The sequence below is a fragment of the Trachypithecus francoisi genome, unplaced genomic scaffold, assembly GCF_009764315.1.
Source record: "Trachypithecus francoisi isolate TF-2019V2 unplaced genomic scaffold, Tfra_2.0 Lachesis_group12, whole genome shotgun sequence".
Taxonomy (NCBI): Eukaryota; Metazoa; Chordata; class Mammalia; order Primates; family Cercopithecidae; genus Trachypithecus; species Trachypithecus francoisi.
Window position 1 is genome coordinate 21,552,414 of NW_022681457.1, and position 23,383 is coordinate 21,575,796.

General features: G+C 38.7%; 1 protein-coding gene across 3 annotated transcripts in view; it reads right to left on the minus strand.

Moving 5' to 3' along the window:
• Positions 1–755: 755 nt before the first annotated feature.
• The window catches only part of CUNH1orf87 (chromosome unknown C1orf87 homolog), an 82,131-nt gene continuing 59,503 nt past the window's right edge, over positions 756–23,383 (minus strand). For 2 of the 3 annotated variants that reach the window (XM_033225076.1, XM_033225077.1), the window contains exons 9-12: positions 19,822–19,886; positions 11,656–11,735; positions 7,929–8,136; positions 756–1,195 (exon numbers count right to left, since the gene is read on the minus strand). In XM_033225076.1, the coding sequence (XP_033080967.1) occupies positions 1,035–1,195; positions 7,929–8,136; positions 11,656–11,735; positions 19,822–19,886 (514 nt within the window). In that variant the 3' untranslated portion in view covers positions 756–1,034. The remainder of the gene's footprint in view (positions 1,196–7,928; positions 8,137–11,655; positions 11,736–19,821; positions 19,887–23,383) is intronic. The other variant, XM_033225078.1, reaches the window with a different exon arrangement.

Sequence of the window (23,383 nt, forward strand, 5' to 3'; positions counted from 1 at the left end):
TTATCTATAAGAGTACATGAAGCACTTCATTTTATAAAATGGATAGAAAAGGATGCTCAGAGGCCTTTCTGTTTGATTTTCCCCTTGACCTAACTTGTTCATTTTGTCTGGAACACAAATTGGAAACTCAGTACCGTGATCACCCAGTATTAGTGATGGTGTTGGGAGCACATTGTCTCTGAAGCTCCAGGCCAGTGTCTCTTCAATGAGCTCATGCTACCAGTATGGTGTGACATGTGTGTAACTGTGTACTATGTGAGAGGTGCAAAGTCAGGGGGGATGTTAAGAACAGAAGAACTATGGGAACTGTTGTAAAGTTCCACCTGGTTTTCCTGTCCAGGCAGAGCAGAGGATGTTACCTATTCCCAAAACCCTTTTTCCCAAGAAGTCCTTCCTCAAAACTTCTATCTGGGACTTTTGGAAAATATCCCTGGAGACAGTGTAACATTGTTTAGTTTTGTACTGCCGAAAATATTGGAGTTGTTCAGAAAACCTCACTTGAAATGGTTCTTCTACTGCTTAAGATTAAGATAGTGTATTGGTAATACTTTTATTTTTCTTCTAATGTAGAAATCCTTCCTAGAATAATGACCAGGAGAAGGGATGATTTACCTATCCAAAAATGATGTTTATAGGTCTACTAGGTTCCAGGCACTGTGGGGAAGTGGCAACATGTAACGTGGTTTTTACTATGTGGAATTGTGGGGTTTGAAACAACATAGTTTGATTAGCAATGTAGGAAAAAATCAAACACGTAATATTAATAATAAGCTTTATTAAAACAGAAGGAGATTCTAAGTAGCTGGGTTCTTGCCACATCAAAAGATAAAACTAAGTTTCCTCTGATCACTTTGAGCTGCTTATGAGCGAGCATCATAGCCAGAAACCAAGTCCAAATCAAAAGCATCTACAATAGCTGCATCAGCTTGCACTCTGACAATGTCTCCGCCACTATACTCAGGCTGGGAAGAAACACGTGTCTGGGTAAAAAGGGAGATAAGGGAAACATCTGTTCTCACAATATGGGCTTGTTATCATAGCTCCTTTAAGTACCGCAGTGCTGGCTCCAAGAGCATATTTTCTCCCAAACGGAATCTGCGCAAGGCCTGGTCGATTTTCCGAGGGCTCAGGGACAGGTTGTAAATGAGATTGTAGTTGTGAATGAGGCGTCTGGCTCGTTCCTTCTCCAGAACTCCTGTGATTGGATTGGGTAGGTGGAAGGTTTTTTAAAGAGGATGGAGGGAAAACAGAGAAAACTATATATTAGCTTGAATGACTTCCAGGTAAAGGCTAAATGATAATATTTTGCAACTTTAAGCTTCTTAAAAATCAAGTGGCATCTTAAAAAGTATTTGTACTCATGGGTATGCATTACAGATTTCAGAAAGAGTCTGAGGGTGATTTCAGGGGAGAGAGAACAAGATGGGATCCAATAAGATTCACAGAAAAATTCTAAAGCAATTTAAGCTTTTCTTTGTAGCTTTAAAACTTGTAAGGCCAATTTTTGAAACACTGGGGGTGCCTAGCAGAAGTAATTTCTAATTGTCTTGAGTTCATTTTATCTTGTTAAAGTCTCCAAACACGCTTCTAAGCATGCAGGGATTAAACAACTTAATTTTAAAATGTATTTCTCTAAATGTATTTATAGATGTTCCTTGGTATCCGCAGGGATTGGGTCCATGATATTCCCCTCCCCAACAGTGATACCTACACCCATGGATGCTCAAGCCCCAATATAAAATGGAGTAGTATTTGCATCAAACCTATCCACATTCTCCCATGTACTTTAAACCATCTCTAGATTACCCGTAACACCTAATACAATGCAAATACAGCGTAAATAGTTGTTGTATTGTGTTTTACAATTCTTATTGTTTTTTGTCGTCACGTCATTATATTTTATTTCTATTTTCTAAAATATTTTTGATATGCAGTTGGTTGAACCTGTAGCTGCAGAATACAAAGATGCAGAGGATTGACTGTCCTGTGACTCCCTCCAGCTTGCTGTGCAATCACAGGTAAAGCATCTAACTTCTCATAGCTCAGAGTTTGAATCTGCACAATAGAGGTGATAATGTGTATGACTGCAGGATGTGCTCTGGTGCCCACACGTTATATATGCTAATACCAATGTCAGTAAGCTTTCCATGTTAAGATTGGGTAGATTTTGATGGCTGTTGGGAGGAGTTGCAGTGTAGATGACGGCATCACTGAAGATCAATAACTTACTCATAAGCCCCTAATTGCAGGTTTCTATGTGTCAGATACTGTGCTTGGGAATACAGAGGATTTAGAGAATTATTCTGCTACCTCTGGAAGATCTCCGACCCATGGGGGAGAGAAGTTATGCAGAAAATTAACTGGGATACAACAATAATAATTATAATAACCAATATGTAAATATAAAATTTATTATGTCCCAGGAACTGCTCCAAGCATTTCACCAATATTAACTAATTGAATCCTTACAATAACCCATTTCACAGAGGGAGAAACTAAAGCCTAGAGACTGGAAGTCTCTTGACTGCCTAAGGTTAACCACTACAGTACATTATGGAATGAGGGGAAAGAGATTGCTTCAAGTAGGGGTCATTTTTTTTTTTTTTTTTTTTTTTTTGAGTCAGGGTCTTCCTCTGTTCCCCAGGCTGGAGTACAGAGGCACGATCATGGTTCACTGTAGCCTTGATCTCCTGTGCTCAAGTGATCCTCCCACCTAAGCCTCATGAGTAGCTGGGATTGCAGGTATGTGCCACCACTCTCAGCTAATTTTTAAAATTTTTTGTAGTGATGAAGTTTCACTATGTTGCCCAGACTGGTCTCAAACTCCTGAGCTCAAGCAATCCTCCCCCTTAGGCCTCTTGAAGTGCTGGGATTATAGGCATGTGCCACTGTGCCTGGCCTCTTTTGTTCTCCTTTGTGTGTGCAAACTGTAAGAGTGATGGTGAAATTCTTTCTTAAAGAATCCAGAGGCAGTGCCTTGTCATTTTGCAGAAAGCCACTACTAGTCCATTAGAGTTGGGCAGTGGTAGATTTAAGATCTCAGTTTAAGATACAAAATATGACTCATTTTAAAATGTGCAAGTACTATTGAGCATGGTGCCACCCTCTCAACTACTCTCTAGTGGTTATTCTTAACAGTAGGCCACAACAGTTGGGGTCCTAATTTATTCTGTTCTATTCCAGTATGTTCATTTTCTATTCTGTTCTGGTTTGTTCATTGCCTATTTATTGTTTATCTCTCTCATTAGAACAGTGGTCCTTTCATTTATGTAAACTTCATTCTTTGAGTTGGTCAATTGCATCTTTGAAGTTCTCTGGATAGGATGGCTGCTCTCAGTCCTGCCTAGGTTTGCTTCCTTTGGTCATTTCCCCTCACCCTGCCTCTGGAAATATAAGACATGGATTTGGAATAAGTTTATGACTGTAAGAAAAAAGAAATTAGCGAGGTGTGGTGGCATGCACCAACTAAGGTGTGAGGATCATTTGAGCCTGGGAGGTCAAGGCTGCAGTGAGTCATGATCATGCCACTGCATTCTAGCCCAGGCAACAGAGTGAGGCCTCTGTCTTAAATAAAGAATTAAATAAATATCAAAAGAAGAAAGAGGGAAAGAAGAAAGAGAAAATAGGGTAATTAAATTGTGCAAAAATCAATAAAATATTAAGTTCACACAGTATCCAGTATTAGTAAGCACTCAATAATGTGAAATTTTACTATAGGATAATTATAATAATTATATCATCAACATTATTTAAAAAATATATAAATACTATATATGTAATTGATTATTAAAATATATGGCATTTAGTTTAGTTTATATTTTAATTAAAAATTAAAAGTTATGTTAAAAAAAACATCTAGGAATCACAGTAGTATTTTCTATCTTCTAAGCTTTACCACTGATAGAAGATTCCTAGAGTCAAACAAAAAGTCCACTGAATGAAATTTGTATCTGTCTAATTTACTCTGTCATTAGGGGATGTCCAGAACAGCTGCATAAAATAGTCCTTACAATCCATCTTAGTGTTGGAAAGCCTGTCTTTTCTAACCAGAACCAAAATAAAAGAAATAATAAGAATCCTTTTTTTTTTTTTTGAGAGGGAGTTTCGCTCTTGTTGCCCAAGCTGGAGCGCAGTGGCATGATCCTGGCTCACTGCAACCTCCACCTCCTGGGTTCAAGCGATTTTCCTGCCTCAGCCTCCTGAGTAGCTGGGACTACAGGTGCCCACCACCACGCCTGGCTCATTGTATTTTTAGTAGAGACAGGGGTTTCACCATGTTGGCCAGGCTGGTCTTGAACTCCTGACCTCAGGTGATCCACCCACCTTGGCCTCCCAAAGTGCTGGGATTACAGGCGTGAGCCACTGCACCCAACCATAAGAACCTTTTTAACATCAACTTCATTGTACAGTACACAAAGAACTTTCAATATTTTATCTCATTTGATCCTTTCTCAAATCTGGGATGTATGTTTTATTATTATCAGTTTTACTTTATAGATGAGGAAACAGGCGAAGAGATCAACAACTTTTTTACGGATCAACAACTGGTGGCTTTTACGGATCAACAACTGGTGGAGTCTGGCTTTGAATCTAAATCTTCTGATACAAAAACAAGCAAAATCGTGTGCTCTTTCTAGTATGTCATGGGACTTGGTGCAGTGGGGATTCATGGAGAGCTGAGCTTGAATTATGGCTCACCATCCTACTGGCTATTATTTTATCACTTTGAGTTTGGCTTTCTCCTCTGCAAATAAGGATACTAATCCCTTCAGCATGTTGTTGATATGAGGATTTAGTGATGTAGTGTATGTAAAGTCCAGGCTCATGCAGAGAAATTTCTTTAAGGCTCTCATTGCATTCTCCCTCCTTGAACTCTAAAACATTTTCTATTTAGCCTTTAGTTCGCTGGGAAAATTCCAAATGCAACATTCACCCAGACATTTATCTTAACCACTCTTTTTTTCTTCAGAAAACACGACCAGTTATTCATAGTCATTCCTTATCCCTTCTCCTCAAGGCTATTTTGTTGACAACCCCCATTAGAGAATAAGCACAGTAGGTTCCCAGAAGCACTGATGTGATGATGGATGGCCTGTCCTCATCCTGGATGAAGAACATGCTGGCCTACATATTTCTTTGCACATAATAAAGAATAGTGATTCATCCATGGGCAAAGCAGGTATCATCTGCTCAGCATCTAGAATGGGGCTATGGTGGTCTGCTAAGTACTGTGGGTTAATAAACCAACAAAGTGACCTCAGTTAATCCTCTTTCCTCATCAAAGACGGTTGTAGATTTTCCCAGATCTGGCTGACACATTCCTTGGCTGTTGAGGAACTAATGAATTTCATGGAAACAGAGAAAACAGGCATAAATAGTGAAGAGGCCATGAGAAAGGCATTTCAAATCTGTCGGAATCTGCCTCCAAAGTCAACAAACTCCGTTTTTCCTTAGAACGGTTCAGAAGCATGAGAAAGCTCCCAGTCTTTGGAGAGTGTCTTAGCAACTAAGTTTATGATCTATTATCCACTATCACAAGTAAGCATTTGTTTCTTTCGAAATGTCATTTTTTAAAAATGTTTTGTTATTGCTTGTAACCTCATCACCACTCTCATAGCCCTGGTATGAATACCCAGACTCAAGGTTATTTCGGTAAACTTTTCATCTCCTTCTCTCCAGTACCTTCCCTAAATCATCCATCTCAGCTTGCATTATGCCCTCATCTGCATGTATGTTTGCATACTGGGTAGAGAATGAAGCCTCATCCTATCCCTCAGGGTTCATAATAGGTTCTCAACTTTACTGTATGTCCAACGTGCAGCTCTAGTCCTGTCTTGCTACTTGCTTCTCTATCATACTCATCCGCACTTTCTAACTTTTGCCAGGAGGTGACTTCAAACTCGGGATGACCTGTCCAACTATCCAAATTCTACCTGAAGTCTCAGCTCAAGTTCTGTCTCTCCCTTGGGTCTCCTCTCTCCCCTCTCTGGGTCCCCAGCCTCGCATTGGATGGTGAGCCTCATTTCATACCTTCACTTTTCTTTTGACTCTTGAACTCTTATTTGTGCCTTCGTTTGTCTCAAACTCTTGGGCTCAAGTAATCTTCCCATCTCAGCTTCCCAAAGTGCTGGGATGACAGGCATGAGCCACCATGCCTAGCCATGTGCCTTCATTTGTAATAGTTAATGTTGTGTTTTAATTTTGTTTGTTTACTGGCATTGAACTATTGCCGGTCTCTGTGTCTTACCTAAAGGTAAGCTCCTTGAGGCCAGAGACAATGTCTCATCCATTCCGGTTTTCCTCTTGGTTCAGCCTCTAACACAGTGCTGGGCTCATAACAGATTTTTAATAAATAACCTTATAATTCAACCAGATGAATCTTTCAATTAAAAATTTCAAGGTTTTTTTCTCTTTGGTATAATTATTAAGAGTCCTTGGATTTTATATGGCAATTATACTTCCTCTGGTCTAGAATTAAGTTGCTTTGGAAATTCAAAGTAAAACAAAAACACACAAAAAGAATGAAAAGACAGACATTGCTATTGTCATATGATTACTTCTAGATAGTACTAATGTGTACACCAACTCTTCATGAAAAACAGTATGTAAGTAAATAAGACAGTTTGGGACAATGTACTTTTCTATCTGCTCCCTCTTTTCCCAGCACTGTGACCTGGTTCTAGACTTCATTCTCTCTTTTCTTTCCACTTTCCCTTATTTCACTTTCTCCTTCATTCTGCACATAGTCATCAAGGATCCTTCTGAAGTACAACTTCATTACACCACTCCTCTGCTTAGAAACTCTCCGTGCTCTCATTATATTTGAATTGACTCCAAATTCCTTGATCTGGCATTTAAAATCTTTCAATATCTGGCCCCATTCTTTATTTCCATCTTTATCATTTAATATTCTTTTTAATAGCCCCTATATTGAGTACCCTGCACTGAGCCTCACACACAGCATTTGCACCTTTGCCAGAAAAGGCTACTTCATTCCTTTGTGACCAAACTGCATTTTAAGTTTAATGATCAATTTAACATTAACAAAGTCTTCCATGATGACCCCACCAAGAAGAAATTCACTTTTCTCTGAATGCCCCCAGAGCATCCTCTAACAGCATTTATCACCATCTATCTTGGATTTGGTTATTTATGCACATTGGCTCATGTATTTGTTTCCTCAAAACAAAACTGTGCAAGGTGCCAGGGATAAAAAAGGAATATAGTCTACTGGTGAGATGGTAATAAGTCCCCAAATAAAAATATACAATATGTTGCATATGATGATGGATGTTAAATAATCCTAAGAAGCCACAGGAAAGTTGACCTAGATCTGTCTGGGAGTCTCAGGGGAATTGTGTTTGAATTCAAACATAAAAGATGTTTAGGGGGACAAGATGGGGAGTGGTGGGGGTGGGGTAGGTAGAGAGGAAACAAAGAGCTCAGATGAAAGACTGGGAGTTATAAATGGCACAGGCATGTGTGAGACAAGGCCTGCTTGAGGCAAGGCAAGTTATTCATTATGACTGGGCAGGACGTGCTGAGAGAATATCAATAGTAGGAGAAAAGATTGGCCAGGTGGATAGGGACCAGACTTTGCCTTGCTAAGGAGTTGGGAGTTCATCCTCTTATCAGTGGGGTGTCTCTGTGGTGTTTTAATCAGGAGAATTATAAAATTGGATGATGGGTTTTCTTTTTGGAAGTAGGGTGTAGGAAGCACTGGGAACACAAAGAAATTATAAGCAACCTGGTATGGGATTCCCCTCTGATTCGTCTTCATATTTCCAGATTGTGCTCAGCACAGTGCAGGGCACATGATTTATACATTAATTGTATCATTTGTTCAAGAGGCAAAAGAAAATGAGGTGCCTACTTTTAAACTAGAGCACAAATAGAAAGCTATACCGGCTTTACAATTCATACTTCACCTGTGTTACTCAGATCACACAGGTAGAGGGCATTTTCCAGCTTCCTGAACCTATCTATCCACGTTTCACATTCTTCAGCCTCATTCTTCACGGCTGGATTCACGAAGGGCTGGGAGACTGGCCTGATCTTTAAAGGTTTCAGAGGATCTTTGTGGGCTGAAGTTTCAGCAGGAGAGCTTTCTGGCTGCAGCTCCTCTTCTGGAGTTTTCTACCAAAACAACAAAAGCATTGGCAACACATTCACCACCCAGAGCTTCTCCAGTCTCTTGGCCAAAGATGAGGCCACACAACTAGCAAGATTTATTGCAAGGTTTGACTTTGGAAAGCTAAGAGGACGAGCTGCAAATCTTCAGTGCCACAAGATCGTATCTGCCAAATCTTGGATACAAACATGTTAAGTGTGTGTGTCTAAAGAGAAGGGTGACATCATGATGTTTATTCAGTTTTCATTTTTGACTTGCATGAAGCAAAGAACATTGTAACTGACTGAGGCTTTTCATGATGTTCTACTCTGTTTTGTACTAGTGGGGTCTGCAGGGGGTAGACTTCAGACAATGCTCATACTTCTCGATGCAAATACCTCTGGGTCATGAGTGTGAGGTTTTTGACAAAAGATGATCGAAACAATAGTGATACTATCTTAGGCTTATGGGTCCATTTTAAAGGATGCTAAAGCACTCTTGGTCTGCCAGTCCTGTTCATTTAGCAAAGGAGGCTGGGGCCCAGAAAGTACAAGGGGTTTACTAAGATCACACACATCTTATAGTAGACCTAAGACTAGAAGCAGGGCATAAAGGCTAGCTCATCTTAGTGTCCTAACCTCATTGCCAGTATCAAATAGAGGCGTTTTAGGATTAAATAGACACATCAGTCCCAGCAGTGCCATATAAGGCATTCTGACCTTTACCATGTGCAGTGAGTAGGCATCTATTATTTGATCTGCCCAGCTCACCTTTTGCAGAAATCACCCTTCCTGCTGATCCACATCGCTGTAGAAAGAACTGCCATGTTCTATCTGCATAGTTTAGGACTGGGCATCTATTGCAAAATGAGCCAAAAACCCATTGTCTAGGAATTTTGGTACTATTTGTGAGAGAAAAATGGAGGTGATTCTGTGTGAGATATTGGAACTCTAGCAGGTTTTCCCTTTTGTGTACTGCAAATGAGAGAAAGCTTGTCTGCTGAGAAAGAAAGACAGAGAACATGAAACTGACAACAGAGAGAAGAAAAAAGATATAGGAAGTCTTGATGGTGTTAGAGTCTCTGGTTTTAGTTCATTGTTGTATTTCTGTCCTTTGGGAGCATAATACGCTTCTCTATTCTTCCAATAAATTAAATTAGTAGAGCTGGTTTTGTTCATTGCAATGTAAATATTCCTAACTAATTCACCATAAAATTATGCCTCTAACTTTTGTATACCATCTGTGTTCCCCCAACTTTCAAATGTCTGAATTTTTCCAATTTTGTACCTTTGTCTCAAACTTCTCATATATAAGCTGTGAGAATCCCAGAGACCTAAAGAGTTAGTGCAATAAGAAGCCAAATTCTGAGTTGGTTAACAAACATGGATTAAGCTGCTGCTGGGGAATGTAAAGAATTCTTTTGTCTGAGATCATGGGATACTATCTGAAATTGTACCCACATGGATGACAAACAACCAGTACAGTTTAAGGTATTCTTATAAAAAGAATTCTACTTTGATAAAATCAATTTTGGGAAAAGCAGAAAGTTTTTATACAGCAAATTAGAATAGTGATTTTTTTTTTTTTTTTTTTTTTTTTTGAGATGGAGTCTCGTTCTGTCGCCCAGGCTGGAGTGCAGTGGTGGTGTGATCTTGGCTCACTACAAGCTCCGCCTCCTGGATTCATGCCATTTTCTTGCCTCAGCCTCCTGAGTAGCTGGGACTACAGGTGCCCGCCACCACGCCTGGCTAATTTTTTTGAAGTTTTTAGTAGAGACAGGGTTTCACTGTGTTAGCCAGGATGGTCTCGATCACGTGATTCTTATACTTTGTTTAGAGCACTGGACTACTTTAGAAATCAGATGAAAGCTTTAGAAAATCTGACCAGACTAATACACATTTGCATACATTTTGATGGATAATTTTAGAGAGATCACAGGTGCCCTTGGATCTGAGAAATTAATTTCAAGTAGTTTTATATTTCTTTAGATAGTTCAACACTCTCTCTTTGACCACTGAAGACAAGGGAAAGGGGAGATTTGTAGGGATCTGAATCAGACTTAAGCAAGTAACTAACAATGTAACTAACATATCTTTCACTGTTTTGGTCCCGCTGTATCTGGATGAAATTCACATTCCTTGGCCTGGTACACAAAACCATTTATATTCTAGTTCTTGCTTATCTCCCCAGCTTATCTTCTTTTAGTCCTATATACATATCTTCTTCTTTGGCCACAAAAAAACCTGAAAAATTGAAGCTGTTTTATACCTTGTTGCCATTATAATGCTGTTACCTCTTTTCTAAAAGCCCTTCTTGCCATATATGCCTTGATTGTTTGGGTTCTTACTCATTTTTCAAGACTTGGCTAATTGTTTACTTCCTGTGGGAAGCTTTCCCCAACAGCCCCAGGCTGGGCAAGGTGTGAATCTTTGTAGCTCCCCAACCCATCATAGCACTCCTACTGGATGTTGTCTATGTCTGCTTCAAGTATTACCTCTACCAGAGATCCAGAGGCTGGGCCTGTGAGATAGTTTTTATGTATCCTTGAGGTCTGGCTAGTGACTGGCACACAGTAGGTTGTCAAGACATGTTTAATGAATGAATAAGTGAATGAATGAATGATTTCCTCAGGGACAATAAGAAACTTGCTTTACTGCTTTACCAGACCCCTGCTTCAATTTCCCTTTCTAAAAAGTGGGACAATCAATTCTGTTTGTACAGGAATGTGAGAAGAATCAATTATCACAGAGATGCAATAAATTCCTTAAACAAGAGGCAAAATAAAAGAGCAAAGTATATTTTTTATAATCTTATTCACAACAGACTTAACACTCAAGGAGAAAAGCATTTGCTGTTGTTTCTTGCATGGCAAGAGGCTTGCCAAAATGGGTACTATTTTCTAAAATATTTCAACGTGTGAAGTGCATGAGGAGGCCTCCCGTCATTTTAAGATGAATTATGTTCTAATCCGGGCATTTAAAAAACAACAACAGAAAAACTCAGGCTGTTTTTCAATTCTGTCTACAGCTTCTTCTGGCTAAATGCTGGGAATATTAAAATGGGTTTTAACTGCTTGCCAGATTTTTTTTTTCTTTCTTCTTTTTAATCAGAGAGGCTATTACATTTTAAAATGTGATGTCTGGGGAAAAGGTCACCCTCAGTTTCTGGAAGTTGGAATTAAGATGTTAAAATAGATCTCATAACCACTCTTTATTTTCATGGCAGTTTGTGAATCGGTCACAAGCTTTGGAAGGACACCCAGACGTGTGCTGTGCTACAAGTCTAATTTCTTGGGGCAGTTGGCAAGCCCATCACCAAGTGATGGCAATAGGTCTCTGCAAACCAGCAAGGACAGAAACTAACCCACACTCGAGTTCTTTTGCCTCCTTCTTTGCCCAAGGAGAATCTTGAAGTCAAAGACAGTCTGACATCAAGGGTTTGGGAGAAAATCAAAACCCACAGGAGAGAGTCCCATCCAGCATCAGAGAAAAGGCCAAGTATCCATGAAAACATTTCCCCAAACTCTATATGCCCCAGGTGCATACCATATGTTCAGTTTTGCTTTGAGACATCTCAGGGACTTCAGGCTCCATTGGAGGGGCTGGGGCTTTCTTTTCATTCTTCCCTGAACAAGTATGAAAAAAAAAATGGAACAGTTTAGCTTCATCTCTTTGTTTAATACATACATATACACCAGTCAACAGCAACAAAAAATAGAGGCTTTGCTCTGTGATTGGCACTGTGTTAAGTAATGGGAACACTGATGAGTGAGAAAAACCTGGTTCCCACCTTGGTGGACCTCAGATTTGGAAGTAGCTGTTAAACAATGACTCTAAATTATTATTTAGTCACAAGTTACTATAAATAAAACTAAAGAAAAATATGAGAAAATAGGAAAGTGTTTAAGCTTATTTGGGGCAGGGGTAACAGTGGTGGGGGTTTTGGAGGAAGTGACACAAATTCTCAACCTGAAGGATTGATTTCAGTTGTGTTTGTAGCACTTATCACCACTGAAGAGGAGTTATCTAGGCAAAGATGATGGTGGTGATGCACACAGAGCAGAGAGTTCCAGAAAAGCAGAGACAACAGCCTGTAGCAAGGCCCTAAGAAAGGCTTTTATAACTTAGGGAGTTGAAGGGATGTCTTCCTGTGGTCCTGCCTCTTAAGAACCTCTGTCCCTCCTTTTACACACATGTGCATCCAAAGGACCGCCCACAACCTTTCTCATCTTCCTTCCTTGCTCCTTTCAATGGTCAGTGGTACTGGATGGGAAAAGGTTGAACAGCCTCATCCCTAATCCAGTGGATTCTGTTTTCCGGGCACTACTGGCTGCAGGCTGCTGCCTTCATGAATAGAAGAGATTTCCATGGGATGCAGGCAAAACACAAACAAACATTAAGACCTCTGGAAATCCTCTAAGCCTTACTGTAGGTATCCTTCATTGATCACTCAGTACCTTCCATCTGACTTGGTGACTTATTTATTTTGCAAGTCTGTGTGATGACCATACAGCACAGGTTTCTGGGATCCTCAGCTTTATTATTCAGTGCATAATTCAGATATGCCATTAACAAATGTATATTATTTCTAAATTGAGTCTCACTATTTTTAATAAGAATGATTAATCAATAAATTTTAAACAAAGGAGACAGTGTACCATAGTGGTGGAGAGTATAAGCTCTGGAGCTAGATGCCTTGGCATTGATTCCTGGCTTTGTTCCTTGTTAGCTGCATGACCTTGAGCAAGTTAGTTGTCCTCTCTGTGCCTCAGTTTCCTCTTCTGTACAAAGGGGATAATGACACCTATAGGCTATTGTAAGGATTAAATGGACCAGAAAGTGTAAAGCAAGTATCTGAAACACAGCAAGTGTTCAGTAAATGTTAACTAATAGTGTTATCTAGGTAAGGATGTTTTTATAAATAAATTCACATACCAATTTAAAAGTCTTTTATTATACGGACTTTTAGTATCACACTTATGAATCATTACGGAAGTTCTCCCTCAGTTTCTTGATGAAGAAGACATGTGATTTCATAATCTTCTTTGAAGCCCCAGCACCCCTCATTAGAATTAAATACTCAATGAATGCATGTTGACTAAATGAATGATCATGTGTCCTAATACATAGTTTGAAAAATAAAGTCACTAGATATTTAGTGCCATTTTTCCAATTTCTTTTCTAGTCCTGGGAGAGGAGTGATTTTTCTCTGTATTTCTTTATTCTCTCATATCTACCTCAGATGCTATATAGAGCAAACCTTAATAGTGGCTAAATGAAGACTATGATGGCATCCAGTTAGGGCGGCCCCTTCAAGGCAGATCTTATTTGATCTGTTGAACGTTTAAGTTGTCATGAGAACCCATCATCACCTAGTAGCATTAGCTACTGCTTATTTCAACCAATATGTGAAAGAAAAGCTTTCTGTTTATTATAAAAGGTTCAAAATACTCTGAATCATACAGCTCTCCTGTTAAAGGGATTCTTGAAGCAGTATGTGAGGAAAGGGGAGGAGATGAACAGACCTAACATCTAACCCTGATTCTTCTCTTTGCCAGCTTCAAGCTTCTGGGTCCTAATTCTTTCATTTGTGAAATTACAGAAATTTGCAATAATACTGTGGAGATAAAAAAAAATCCTATGTAAAATACCTAATACAGGGAAGATGCTCAATTCAAGGTATTATTATCTGCTGTTGTGTTATTATTATTATGTACCCTTAAGCAAATCGAGTTTCCCCAGAGAAGAGAAGCTAACATTAATTATGATGTGCCAGACATTATCCTTTTAAAAATAAAATCTAGAACCTAAACTTTGTCCTAGCCCTATTCCTTTCTGCTGTCTGCACTTCTAAAACTTCCATTAGGAAAAAGTACATACTAGTCTACTTGGTCTCCTTTAAGCTTCCCTTTCTCCTTCCTAATAGCTAATAGCATATAAAAAGGTAATGGCTTGCACATGTAAAAATTGTTTGAAAAACCTGAAGCAGAGCTATTTTTTTTTCTTTCTAACACAGCAAGAAGGATAAATAATAACCATCTGTCTAGTCTGCCAGTTGAAGATTTGTACCAGAGGAAATAAGCCAAGCTGGCTTCTAGAGATTTCCAGGTGTTGGAAGGCCAGGTTTTACAGGGTTTCCAGTGAGTTCTGATAGTTACATAGCCAGCGCTCCTGTCTGCCCTCACTAATGACTTGAAGTCAGTAGCCTTTAGCACTGGCTGCATGTTAGACCCACCTGGGCGGCTTTAAAAATTACCAGTGCTCAGGCATAACACCAGATCAATTAAGTCAGAATCTCAGGAGGTAAGAACCCAGCTCAGTACTTTTTAAAAAATTCCCTAGGTGATTCTAAAGTAAAACCAGGATAGAGAACAACTGACTTTAATAAAAGCTTCTGGCTTCAGTGGGCCTACTGAATGAAGCTTTTGTGAGAAGAAAACTCATATATATCAAATATCTATAAATGACAGACATTTCCACATAATCTAAAGAATTAACCCTGTGAGGTAGAAATTATCCCCATTTGACAGATGAGGAAACTGAGGCAATGAACATTTTAGTTCCCTCCTTAAGACAACAGAGGCGGGGTTACATCTGTGGCTTGAACTAATTCATTCATGTAAGAAACATTTAAGTGCTTACTATATGCTGGGCACTATAGGAAAGAATCTTTCCTTCATAGAGTGTGCATTCTGGTGGTGAGAACAAAGAGATGCGTCAAAGAATGTCAGGTAGTGATAAGTGCTATAAACCACAGCTAAAACCAATGATTGGGGGATGGAAAGTAATGATAGTTGCTATTTTAGATAGAGAATTCACCAATGACCTCTTTAAAGAAGTGACATTTAAATAAAACCCTGAACGGAGGAGAAACAAGAGAGCAAGCTGTGAAAACATATGGGTAAAGAGCACTGGAGGAAAATGTTACAGCAAAGGCAAAGACCATGAGGTAGGAGTGATTGGTGTACCAAGCAATAACTGAGAGCAGAGCCTGGGTGAGGCAGAATGACAAGGGAAGAGAAATGGGTGAAGTGTTCACAGGGCTAAAAGGCCCCATGGGCCACATGATCTGACTGTAGCTTATTTCTGTGTGTGTGTGTTTGTGTGTGTGTGTGTGTGTGTGTGTGTGCTTTTCAGCATTCATTTTTTTTCCCCCTCTGGTGATTCCCTCCTTCATTATCCCCTTCTGAAGATAGCAACTATGTTTTGCTTTGTGGTAACTGCTCCTACCCCATCCCAGTGCACTATGGTTTGGTTGGATTGACTCTCCAGTTCCAAGTCCAAGCTTGATCTCTGATTAGTTTAAGCCTATCATGGTATCCTAATCACAGTCTTGGTTCAATGATGGACATAAAATTCAATCTGAGCCTTCATATGAGAAGAAATACATGCTACAGTTTCTTAGATAGTAAAGTTCTCTCCTTCTTGGGAGAACACCTATCCAAAGAGCATGCTGTGAGGATGTGATGGCCATAGCTACCATAGCTATTTTGCTATTGCAGAATGTCCAAGTAGTTGAGGGACTACCGTATAGAGCCTGAAGATGATGCCAACAGCAGGTAAGGCAGATCAGAGAGTCAGAAAGAAGGCAGATCCTTGATTTTGATATTTGAATGACTAGATCAAACCGTTCTTGAAGTCCTTGCTGCTGCCAGAATTTTCAGCTAAATAAACCAAAATCTTTATATTGTCTAAGCCAATTGCGTTTGCTTTTCTGTCCCTTCAAAAGATGTAGTTCTAATTAGTAACTAGTATGAGTGTTTTTTTTCCTTAGCAAAAGGGAGGCCAACCCTTCACCATTTTTCTGTTTTCTTGAATGATAGATAGGTATTCAAGAAATGTGTGAGGGGTGTCAATGAGCCTCTTACGCTACTTCTCATTTCCTTTGAATCTTCCCTTGTCAGCAGTCATACCGGAACTCTGCTGTCTGCTTTCTGCATGATCTTCTTCCTGTCTTTCGTTCACAGGCTCCACAGTGAAGAGATTCAAATTTGAGCTCATACTTCATTTTTGTGAAATACTATTTTAGACATTAAACCTTACCGTGTTTAGAGGGCCTAAGCTCTTTTTATATTTGTCTTAATGGGAATTCATCATATTTCTTGGATCTGTGGCTTAAAGTCTTTTACTACTTTTGGAAGGTTCTCAGTCATAATTGCTTCAACTTCATCTTTATTCTCTTTCTCCTATTTGTCTTTGACTTCAGTTACATGTATGTTAGATGTTGTCACCATTTCCTATGCGTCTCTTGCATACTTTTTTTTTGACAGGGTCTCACTCTTTTGCACAAGCTGGAGTGTAGTGGCATAAGCAGAGCTCACTGCAGCCTCGACCTCATGGGCACAAGTGATCTTCCCACCTCTGCCTCCCAAGTAGCTGGGACTACAGGCATGCACCTCTATGCCTGGCTAATTTCTTCATTATTTGTAGAGACAGGGTTTTACCTTGTTGCCCAGGCTTGTTTCAAACTCCAGGGCTCAAGTGATCCTCCCACTTTGGCATCCCAAAGTGTTAGGACTATGGATGTGAGCCACTGTACCCAGATTCTTATATACTTTTAAATGTATTACATCCTAATTTTTCATCCATGCTTCAATCTGGATATTTTCTATTGAACTATATTACAGTTCACTAGTCCTCTCATCAATGATGTCTAATCTGTTAAACCCATCTATTGAGCTTTTAAATATTAATTTTTATAAATTTAAGTCTAGATATTCCATTTGATTCCTTTTATAGATTCAAATTCTTTGCTGAAAATTCCCCATCTTGTCATTCATTTTCTTGAGCATATTAATTACAGTTATTTCAAAATCTATGTCCTGTTTTACATCATCCATGGCAATTTTTAATTGAAGCTGGACATACTATATGAAAAACTTAAGAGATTTTTGTATGATACCTCCTTTCACAGAGAGCTTTTTCCCCCCTACTGTCTGGTAGTTCAATTTGAATTCCAAGTAAGAGTCTTTGAACAAATATTCTTTTGTATGTTATCTAATCTTCTAGTTGTTCTTCCCAGGAGGTTTGGCTTGCTGGAAAGTAGTCTCTCCTTGTCATTAGTGTAAGTCACAGATAATAAGTATTTCTGTGAAAATTATATGTACATTGAAAAACAAGTTCCCAGAATTTTTATGATTGCTAATGATATAAATTTTCTAATAAAGGCAGTATATATAAAATGAGTCATCTTAATTCGGTTCGTATAGCATCTTTGAGTGCAGAGGGGTCCTAGGAAAGAGAAAATTCACAGTTCTACACACCCATAAGGAGTATCTTTCTTTAGTTTCTGTATAACGCCCCTCCTTCCCTTTCATAATATCTACCTGTGGAGCAAAAGAATAGACAGAAAAAATGGCTCACTCAGTGCTTAAGAGCATTTAATCATCATAGATCCAGCAGTACAGAAACGAGAAGAGACCAAGACATCGACTAAGTAGATAAGCAGTGAGCTATCACAACAGCAATGCAACAGCAACACTACCCCAACTCTGTGGTTCTGGAGAGCGACACATTGCCTATGAAAATTAGTGATGTATTGCCTATTTGGTTTGTCAGACTCACAATCACCCTATAAGATCAATGGGGCAGGTTTGCATTTTTCTTTTACATTTTGCCCGTTTTAGAGATGAGAAAAATGAATCAGAGAGAAATAAAATAATGTCCCAATATAAGGTCGTTATTTAGTTGTGTGAGACTTCAATTTATCTTTTTACATATTTTTCTGCTATTCCATATGCTATGGTATTAATTGTGTAGCCCCCCACCCCAAATTTATATGTTGAATCCCTAATCTCAAAATGTGACTGTATTTGGAGACAGGGCCTTTAGAGAGGTGATTAAGTAAAAATGAAGCTGTTAGGGTGGGCTCTAATCCAATCTGACTGGTGTCCTTATAAAAAGAGGAAATTTAGACCTATAGAGATACCAGGGATGCACACACACACAGAGGAAAGCCATGTGAGGTCACTCAAGTATCCACCTAGCATCAGAAGAGCTACTGCTATAGTTTTTCAGCATTCTCAGCCCTACCCACGTGTGAAACCTCAGGTCAGGTGAACAGCCACGTGACATCACTTCAATGGTCTCCTCATTGAAAATGCTATGCTTTGTAAGAGATCCAAGTGCAGCCACCTTCTTAGAGCCTTAAACTATGGTGCAGTCCAAGAATCAGCTGTATGGAATCCCCTCTGAAATCCTTCCTCCAGCTGCTTGGCATTTCCGTGGAGACCCTAGAACCATCTGTGTGGTGACACTAGCTATGAGATTCTGATAATAGTACCCCTTCTTCTATGTTCCCTCAACCTTAAGGTGGTAGCTGCTTTCTACAGTTACTAGTGTCTGGGTTACCTCCCTGTAGTGGATTGAATTGTGTCCTCAAAAATATGTTCAAGTCGTAATCACTGGTACCTGTGAATCTGAGCTTATTTGGAAACAAGACCTTTCCAGATGTAATCAAGTTAAGATGAAGTCATTCTAGATTAGGGCAGGCCCTACTTAGAATGACTGGTGTCTTTATAAGATAAAGAAGAGGAACACTTGGATACAGAGACACACAGAAGGCAGAAAGGAGAAAGCCTTGTGAAAACAAAGGCAGAGACTGGAGTTACACAATAAGAAGCCAAAGGAGGCCTGGGGCTACTAGAAGCTGAAACTGGCAAGAAAGAACTCTTTTCTAGAGTGTTCAGAGAAAGCCTGGCCACGTGTACACCTTGATTTTATATTTCCAGCCTCCAGAACTGTGAGAGAATAAACTACTATTGTTTTAAGCCACCAAGGTTGTGGTATTTTGTATGGTAGCCCTGGGAAATGAATATACTCACCATATTCTTTTTTATCCTTCAGCCTTTGGATATTTACATAACCAATCCCCTTTAGTAAATTCTCTCTGCTTGAAATACCTAGTAAGATTTCTTAGGTTTTTCCACTTGGATATAGACTGATATATTTAATCCCGGACACACACACACACACACACACACATTTAGTACTTTGGATTTTGATCCAAAGGGCAATCAGTAAATGGTTGATGGATGTAGTAAATAGAAAAACTACAACAGCAGATTAATATCAATGCATATTTTTTCACCTGTCCTATTTAAAACTTGCTAATTGCTAAATATTTTCCCCAATGCATCGTTACAATTTTCACTTAATAATATGTCTTGGAAATCTTCCTGTAGCAACCCAGCCATGTTATTTTACAACTGCATCATTTTATCAATTGGTTATATTGTAATTTAATTAAAGAGTCCACAAAGGATCTTTCTGTTATTTCTGTTTTTAAAAATGTTTACCAAAAAAAGCTACACTAAACATATATATACTCTCACATTTTTTTTTTGTTGAGACATCAGTAGAATAAATACCCAGCTATGAGCTTCTTTGATCTAAGCGACTGTGCACTTGAAATTCTAATAAATAATACTAACGTCTGTAAATGTACTGCATTCATCTTTAAGGGCTACCACTAGAGAATGTCTCATGATAAAATAAAACTTGGAGAGTTGTGCCTTTTATGATCTAACTGGCCTAAAAGAATAGCCATTAACGTGACTCTCACTCCCATTTTTCCTTCACTGGGGAGCTATTTACATTTCTGAGAGAAATGAGATGAAACCCAACAAGCAAACCACTCAAGCTAGGCAGCATAGTCAACAATAGCTGTGAAAAATGGAAGGTCTCTCTGGAGCAAAAAATAATGGAACTCACCTGTAGGCAAATCAGATAACAAATCAGAAGAAGCTGTGCTCAGCATTGCAACAAAATTCTGCCATCTGTGCAAGAAAAGGAAACAAAAATTGGTGATCAATATGATTGCCCTGAAAGAATGTCCAGTGAAGCTCTGTTTATATTGGTAGTGATACTGAATAAGCTTTTTGATACTTCTATCATTTAGGGTCCAATGCAGGAAACAAACTACTTTATATATGTCTATTAAAAAGGGCTTTGATATAGGGAATTACTGCAAAGCCATTAGAACAGAAGTTGGAGTGTGCTGCTAAGTTTAGGGTCAGACCTCAGCAGATATGGTCCAGAGATCAGGGAACACCAGGAAAATCTGGCTGATGTCTCAGCTGCCCCTAGCTATGAAGTTGTCATTAGGCAGTACAAACTGCTTTCTGGCCACTGGAAAAACAAACACTTGCCAGTTTCTGGAGTTGTTACTGCTGTAGATATAAACAAACAAACAAACAAACAAACAAGCAGTCTCCGTGCCACTGGCCTCTCATCACTGCTTCTGACTTTCAAATTTCATGAAATTGCATCTCACTGATAGATCTTAAAACAGTTCTAGAACTTTGTGTCAAGAGGGTTTCAGAAAAGTTCTCTTTAGCCTTCACAAGTATGGAAAGCATTACAACACAGAAAAAAACATAGAAGGGGATAAATATGGGTGCTGAGTGCGAGAACACAATAGTCAGTGAATTCCCAAATGGAAATTACATTGAGTAATATGTCTGCAAGTGAAAACCAGGTAATTTAAAGCTTAAAAAGTACTTTAGCAAAGCTTTGACATTGAAAACTACTTATATTTGCTTGCCCAGCATCCATTCTCCATTTATATATAAATACACTCTTCTCTGGGGTGACAGCTACTGGTTTCCTTTTGGATACCATGGAGACGGGACTACGGTATGGTCAAAGTCCCATACCCTGCCCTAGCCAACATTGTGATCTCAATCTATTTATCCCTTCCTCTCTTCTTCCCTCCCTTGCTTCTTTTCTCTCTCCCACTGTCTCTGCCTCTATCTCTGCCTTAATGTTTGGTTCTAGTCCTTCCTGAAGTTTTATTTTTCTCCAATTTTGTGTTAATTCATAACCTTTGAAAATATTTCTTTTTGCTTGTGTTAGCAAAAGACAGTTTCTGTTGCTAGCAACCAAACATCAACTAAGTATCTTTATCTTTCTCCCTCTTGTCCATTAGAAGAAGTCAAGTAAAAACGAAGAGCAAGTTGGGAAATATATAGGCTTGGTTTTTAAAGAAAAGTTCTAATGTCATATGACTTTATTTTCTTTAAATAAAATGATGAGTTAAATAAGTAACTAGTTTATTTTTCTTAGACTTCATGAAGCCTTTCCTATATATGACATAATGTTTAGAGGAATTATTTGGTCAGGATAAGTATGATATTGGGCTTTGAACATGTGGCCTCCAGAGTTTCATGCCACTTTGGGCACATGAATAGATAGATAAGTGATGGATATGCAGGACTGCCAGTCAGATAAGCTGATGACTATATCAGATGCTGCAGGTCGATGCTGCAGGTCTAGGAAGATAAGAGAAAGTTGAACAAGAAGTAGCAAACACTCTTAAGGAATATTAATAATTATATAAAGATCTGATATTAGCACAGATCTGCAAATAAACTACAGTAGAAGCATCTCCTGTCTTCTACACTTGTTGCAATTTCTTTCCAGACTATTTTAAGTCCAGGTTTATGGCTGCAGCACCTTCTGACCCTTTGATTAAAAAAAAAAAAAAAACCATAAAACAGCAACAACAATAAAAACCTATATCCATTAATATTTACACATTACACAACATGTATTTTTTCAGAGATGTTAGGAGTTATCAGGTAGTGTTCAGATATCAGGTATGATATGAGATAAGGCCTTTGCATAAAATGACACCAGAAAATTTCCTGCCCGTTCTTGATTATATGCTGACAGTGGGGGAAGCAGATTGAGGGAAAATTTTTTAATGATTGAATTTGGATATTGCCTGATTTGAATGGTATAGGACTTACATGACCAATACCATTTTTAAGATCCTTCTAACAAAATATTTCTTTTCTCCCACATTCTTTACATTACCCCAAGACCTTCAACGTGCTGTTCACAACTTAAATTTGGGAGTGGGCTCTAGTTGCCATAACAGGCACTATAATTCTAATAACAAAAGTAGGTACCAAACCTCCAATGTCAAGCCAGACAGGTCAGGACTGGAGGACAAGTTCTGTGAGCCTGATTCTAGATTCAGGCAGACCTGATTTCGAACCCCACTTTAACTGAGGTTTTCAAGTTAAAATGGCATGGAGTGAATATTCTGAGTACTTTTTGTGCATTATCTCATTTAATTGAGACAACCGTCTTATGGGGCATGTAAGTGACTTGCCCAAGGGCACATGGATCAATGGGACAGCCAGGATTTATGCCCTGACTCCAAATCTGTCTGAACATAATGTAACTTGACTTCAATTATATTTTTGTGATCTCTGCAGTTCCATGGACACGGCTGTAGTGTCTTCTGACATTTATTATTGCAGAAGTCTGATGTCAGTCTCATTCTTGGTCATTTATAATTAATTTTTTCTTTATTTGCTTTGGTTTAGTTTTATTGGGCTTTTGGCCTGGATCCCTGAATAATTGCCTTTGTCTTTATAATATAAAAGTTTTGTTGGAATGGTGTGCATACATTTTTTCTTAATTGAGCTTATGTCACACTGAGTCCCTTCAATCTCTACAGCTGTACCAGCTCTGCAAAGTTTCTTCAGTTGGGACTTCCATTTTTCTTTCTTTTTCCATTCTTTCTAGTTTCCTTTTTCACAATACCAAGGCCTCTGAGGTTGAATCTCTATTCTTCTTCTTTTATATCTACTATCCTCATTTTTCTTCTTTGCTATTTTCCTCTAGATTTTGTAAAAGCCTCTTAAATTTGACATTATATATTGATTCCTGGTTACCTCTTAATTCTGCTATGGAAATTTTAGTTTCCTTGAAACCATCCATATTTACCAAAATTCTTTCTAGTTTCCTCTGTTCATGTTTTGTGCTTTTTGAGTTTCATTTTTGTGTCCTTTTAATCTCATTATGTTGATTACTTTCCAATTCATTTCAGTAGAGGACATGGCTTCTTATACTCTACAAAAAAATCAATGGTTTTCTAAATTTTTCTTAGAGTATATCAATTTAAAAGGTCTGTTGAGATTTGGAGCCTGCAGAATTGTGGCTCCCTTTCCATGTTTTGTAGTGTGTGTGTTTTTTTAAAATTAGGTCTTATGCTTCAAATGAGTATCTATTCGTGTTCGGTACAACCCAGCAGATGAGTTGCATTGATTTCCTTTGGCCTTGCTCACTGCTCACTAGACCTGAAGTCAACGGCAGATGACAACTTCCATCCACTCCTGGTGCCTCTTAGGTATACACCTGGTACACCTTGATAGGGCAGAGATAGGATCTTCTTGCTACATTTGTTGTATATCACATACTCCATATTGGTATAGTGTGCAGTAAGCTATATGCTCCTCATCATATACAACAGACAGTGATC